Source organism: Trachurus trachurus, assembly GCF_905171665.1.
Source record: "Trachurus trachurus genome assembly, chromosome: 17".
In the NCBI taxonomy this organism is placed as follows: Eukaryota; Metazoa; Chordata; class Actinopteri; order Carangiformes; family Carangidae; genus Trachurus; species Trachurus trachurus.
This window is the reverse complement of record NC_139900.1, coordinates 24,099,140-24,104,531: the sequence shown is the minus strand read 5'-3', so window position 1 is coordinate 24,104,531 and position 5,392 is coordinate 24,099,140. Positions and strand designations below refer to the sequence as shown.

Genomic DNA, 5,392 nt, shown 5'->3' with positions numbered 1-5,392 from the left:
AATCAGTTTTGATAAAAACAAATGCACAGAGAGCATTAATCACAATCTCTGGGTACACAATGTGTGTACATTTATAAATAATTGCGCTACATTCTGAGTTACAAAAAACAAGGGCACTTGAAAGTTTTAAGATGGAATTGACTATCCAATAGATGCAAAGCACAGTGTGTTATTGGCTCCACTCTTGTATGCCTGTATACAGAATACTGTCTTAGATAGCACAGCTAGGCAATCTGAAGTTTTCCTTCCTCATTAAAATGTACAAAGAACCGATTAAGTGGCTGATTGAATTGGAATCCTTGAGTATAAGAAATGAAAGGGCACAGTGGTCAGAAAGCTTTGTATAGCCTATGTCCTGAATTACTTTTACCAGTATCTACTAATAAAAAGCAGCAGCAAGAGTGACCTTATCTTAGATGATGTTCAGGTACATCAAGGATAAAATATGTAATATATGTCTTTCATCCAAAACAATTAGTATTTCTTGACATTAATGGTTGAAATTTAAAGACTCTAAGAGGAACCAACAAGACACAGTATTGGGTAGGCTACCAGTCTCACCAGAGTGACACTCACTCCCCCACATGTGGCTGGAAGTTTGTGGTGTAGAAACTACCTCGAGCTAGCCTGCCTTAGCTCCCTAGACTGTGCCAATAGTTCCTGGACTTTATCACAACCTATTTTCTCTGTGCTGGTCTGTTTACTTCATTCTGGTGCTTACACCCCCCCCCCCCCCCCCCCCCCCCCCCCCCCTCTTAACATACTTTTTTTTTTTTTTTACAGTCATTAAAAAGGATAAACCTTGTTAGCTAACAACCTGTTAGCTTGTTAACACAAATAGGATGATCATTTCACAGTTTATTTAAAAGATGTGTTTTACCAAGGCCTATCTCAGCAAACCATCACTCTTTTAAGCATCAGTTTTCACTCCAAAAGAGGAGGTCAAATAAAAGAGGGTCATGTAAAACAATCATTAGCTATGGTAGCACCCTGTGTTCAGTACCCTGGTAAAGGTCAGAACTGTCTTGGGGTTGGCTGTGTGCACAAATTCACAGGTCAAAGTTCACCAAAGTTGACAACAGAACATTCATTCAGATCCTTTAGGACTGCTGAGCTGATTTTTGCAAAATGTTGTGTTGCTGTTTTGTTTTGCGTCCAGGATTTAAATTTTAAAGTAGCCTATAGTTGAGTGTAGTTCAGCACTGAAGTTGCATTTGAATTTACCATTATATCATTTCAGTTTCATTCATGCTTCTTTTTCACTGCTTCATTCTCTGTGGCTATCAGCTGATGTGTAACCAGAGACCAAGTAACTTTTCAATTCTCGCTACCAAAGCCATTTACTGCCACGTCCTTATATGCCATGTTTTTGGTATTGTTGATTTATGCTTAAATATTAATGGATGTCTGATTTAAGGGGGATTGGAGCTCAAGCAAAGCCCTCATTGGTTGAGTTTACAGAAACATGGAATAAGAAATCATACGCAACATACAATAAAGGACAGAGTCCAAACATCAATCTCCAGTGTCACAGTCGTGGGGCTCTAGTTTCGTAGACCAAGCGCAGGCGAGGCGCAACGGGGTGTGTCCAGGCGCACCTTGCACGTTTCATGCACGGTGCACCCCGGCGCGGGTGCTCCTCCTGTCCCTCCGCAAGAGGGAAAGAGGGAGGGGAGAAGGCGTGAATGGGTTTAACACAGCCGACTCAGATTTTCACATACTGTATCAAATTAGCTGCAATTTTGTCATTTTTATATTTCGACATGGGCGAGGGAGACAGCGACGCCAGATGGCCAAACTTTTTCCAGGAGGAAACTGATGTTTTGGTGCGGGAGGTTCAAGCTCACAGTGGCCGGATATATGGTAACGCGAACCTCAACAGACTGATGAAGCAAAAGTAGTCTGGGAGGAGGTTACTAATCAGATTTGCTCTGATACACTGAAAACCGTTTCCGGCCCTTGTCGGCGAGCGTCTCTCTCTCTCTCTTTTTTTTTTTTTTTTTTAATTTTTGAGATGAGAGATGTCGAATATATACTCACTCTCTGATGCCGAGGCTGTTTGTGGTTGGCTCAGAGAGATGTGAACTAGTTAGTTTGCATCACTTTTTAATCTGTGTTAAAGATATAGTTGGTAATCCTGCAGAAACACGTTTTGTTATACTGGGTGAAATGGTCCTTCTATCCTGAGAGTAGTCAATACTTTATATATTCAGAAAGAGGAACGGAAATACAACAAAACTCTGACCAATCCATGCTTTTCGCTCCGAGAGCAAAAAAACGATCAGATGCCTTCATGTCTTATTTCTGCCTACGCCAAATCAAGCTGCCGTCTCTCTCCCTCTCTCCCTCCTCTCGCGTGCACAATCAGCGTCTTCATCTACGTCCTTGGAAAAGCCACACTCCAGTCTGGTGGGTGGCAATGTAGCTCTGGTAATATGCGCTGGGTGTCTTCACGTACGTCCGCGGAAAGGTGAAGGCGTGGCTTCAGAGAGAAGTCTGAGGAAAGGGGCTGGGACTTTTGACTTGTGTTTTTCAAAACGCGCCTTGTTGCGCTGCACGAAACTTGCACTGCGTGGGCTGGACTACCCTGCACCACCTTGCATCGCACCACAAAACTAGAGCCCCTTATGTTTAAGCATCCACCCAGGTCTCAGTCATTACTTCAAGAAAACACAAAATAATGAAGGAGCCTCCATTTTTTCTTTCGTGGACACCCTCTTCCCCACAGATCCCTCAGTCCCTGAGTAAAACTTAGCAGATGTCAATACATATAATAGAATAGAATAGGACAAGGAGACACAGCCTCATTGTCCAGGCTCAGCTGTTGTTGTATCTTCTTGTATCTTGTCTTTTCCTTTTCCTGGATGCACATGAAACTGTACTTCCTGAATGTAACCTGGACAAACACACTCATGTTCCTTCTTTTGTTGGCCTTTCATTTGCCGTGATGATCCATTTTTTACCCCATCATTGACTCTAATGATGCCACTTACATGCACTGTCATGTCATCCTATTTCAGCGCCTTCTTAATGTGTGATTATCTACAGCACTCAGTAGTGGTTCTTTTTTCGGTGTTTAATATACACTCCACTCAACCACCTCCAATTGTACAGCACATAATGTCAGCTTCTGCTCCTCCCAGTGTCTTCGCCATGGCAGCCCAGTCTGCCTCAAGACACACGGGCTCTCCTGACCTCGGGATTGCTTGTTCTGCGTTAAGTCTTTTAGCAGACTATGAGGGGCTTTCCACTTTGACACTGGTGACTGTGGCTGTGAAACACCTCTGGAACAGGCGCTCGGGGTCTGGCGGCTGATTATCACAGTCCAGCTTCCTGCTCTTGAAGTGTTTTCTAAATCCCTGTGGACCAGATGCTCTTGCACTGCTCGATCCCTCACTGGGATCTCCTTCTGGAAAAAGCACACAAACAGTTGCACAAAGTTCAACCACATTGCATGTACCGTATGTTCTGTGCAGGTAGCAAACTACCAGCAAGCAAAATAAAGAAAAATGAGTCATTAAAAGCCTGAAAATGCTGCTGTCTGCTGAGATTCCTTCAGAGCTGCAGGCTTTCAGGAGGAGCGCATCACATTGTACTTCCTATTGTCACAACACAACTGTGGACTTAATGAGAGCCTACACACACACACACACACACACCAACCTGGCACCCTTAGGGGTAGGCCGTTGTCAAGACGACTAGGTTTGGTGGCGATGAAGAGGTAGCAGAGGACACAAACGGTGATGAGGAATGCAAGTAGGACCACCGCTGCAATGGACAGACCAATCAGAGCGCCAATACTGAGGAGAGGAGAGGACAGGAGAGGAGAGGAGAGATAACGAACATAGGAAAATGTGTTAAGTTAATATTTACCTTTGCAAATCCACCTATCACCAACTCTCTCTCTCTCTCTCTCTCTCTCTCTCTCTCTCTCTCTCACACACACACACACACACACACACACACACACACACACACACACACACACACACACACACACACACACACAGTGTCACTCTGTCTCCCTAAACCCCTCACAAATGAAGTCAATTATGTGAAGTGTAGTTGTACCTGTCTCACTAGATTATAGCAATAATCCAGCTCTCCTGGCTGAGAGTGAGTGAGGAGATGGATTCAGAGGACTCAAGCAGATGAAGTCTTTAGCTTTCTTAATGAGTGGCAGAGGCAGTGGTGAATCACTAAGTATGAGTTAGGCTGTGAAACAGGTGCTGCTGCTGTTGCTGCCTGGATTTCTGATTAGCAGGAGGAAGACAAAAAGCTGCAGTCTCAAGGAAGTCTTTCACTTCCACCGTGATCAGTCCATCGCCTGAGGATCACAGAGCCTCCAACATCTTCATTCACATTAGTCTCTAAATAAGTGAGTCAACTAAAGAAAATGTGACTGCTAATAAGACGGAGGAAACACATACCTCAGCCACCACATGTATCCGTACTCGTACGGGAAGAAACTGTTGGGATCATCACAGCAATACTTCATATCATTAAAGCCGCAACAGTAAACAGCGGCAGCGGCGTTTCCCGGTTTGGGGCAGGAGAAGCCGTCCACAAACATGCCGTCGGTGCTGTAGTAGCTGCTGCATTCAGCACTCATGGTGCAGCAGTGGAATAAATAAAGTTACAGCAAAAAAACATAAACAGTACGATCCGTGTGTTGAAGTGATGGAGAAGAGCCGGGCATGGTGAGTGAGTCGTGCGCTCCGCTGTCACACCGCGGTGGACTGTTCCTCCACCCGCCGCGTGGATGAGCGCGCAGAGAGACGGAGGAAAAAAACTTTGAATCTGCAGAAAACTGGAGCGACCCCCCGCCCTCTCTCTCTCTCTCTCTCTCTCTCTCTCTCTCTCTCTCTCTCTCTCTCTCTCTCTCTCTCTCTCTCTCTCTCTCTCTCAAACTAATGCTTACCTCATCTGGAGCTGGGTGATTCTTCAATTAGGAGTTTTTCTGCACCCAAAATGAATTTTCAAAAAAAAAAAAAAAAAAAAATTTGAAAAAACAGTTATTGTATCTGTTGGGGCTAAGTTGTAAAAGCTCTGAAAAAACAACTGTGTCTTAATTATGATATTTGGACATTTTAGTTTTGTTAGTGTAAATCCCAATACGGTTATCGGCTTGTCCCTAACCCAGACTTTTGAACATAGTAAAGTATCAAATTCATTCGTTCATTAAAACTTCGCTTTTCATTGTGACATAAAACTTGAAAAAACATACAGTATTTATTTAATATTCATTTGGTTTGTATATGGGCAATTAGAACATTTTATAGTTGAATATCGCTGCATATAGCCTACCATCACACCAACTGTTTGAGAGCAATAAAGGTTTTTCAAACTATTATTCAGTTGTTGTTGCAACTGAAAGTAGGAGGACCACAAG

The 5,392-nt window shown here is 43.6% G+C and overlaps 1 protein-coding gene across 2 annotated transcripts; it reads right to left on the bottom strand.

Moving 5' to 3' along the window:
- Positions 1–845: 845 nt before the first annotated feature.
- Positions 846–4,761, bottom strand: LOC311000477 (protein shisa-like-2A). Of its 2 annotated transcripts, none has more exons than XM_083991200.1 (3): positions 4,431–4,761; positions 3,664–3,800; positions 846–3,409 (listed from the first exon to the last, which is right to left on the bottom strand). In XM_083991200.1, exons 1-3 carry the CDS (start codon positions 4,610–4,612, stop codon positions 3,234–3,236), a joined length of 495 nt encoding a protein of 164 aa, XP_083847326.1. In that variant the 5' UTR covers positions 4,613–4,761; the 3' UTR covers positions 846–3,233. The 2 variants fall into 2 exon arrangements, with proteins under 2 accessions (XP_083847326.1, XP_083847327.1); XM_083991201.1 differs by having other exon boundaries at positions 846–3,406.
- Positions 4,762–5,392: the final 631 nt, after the last annotated feature.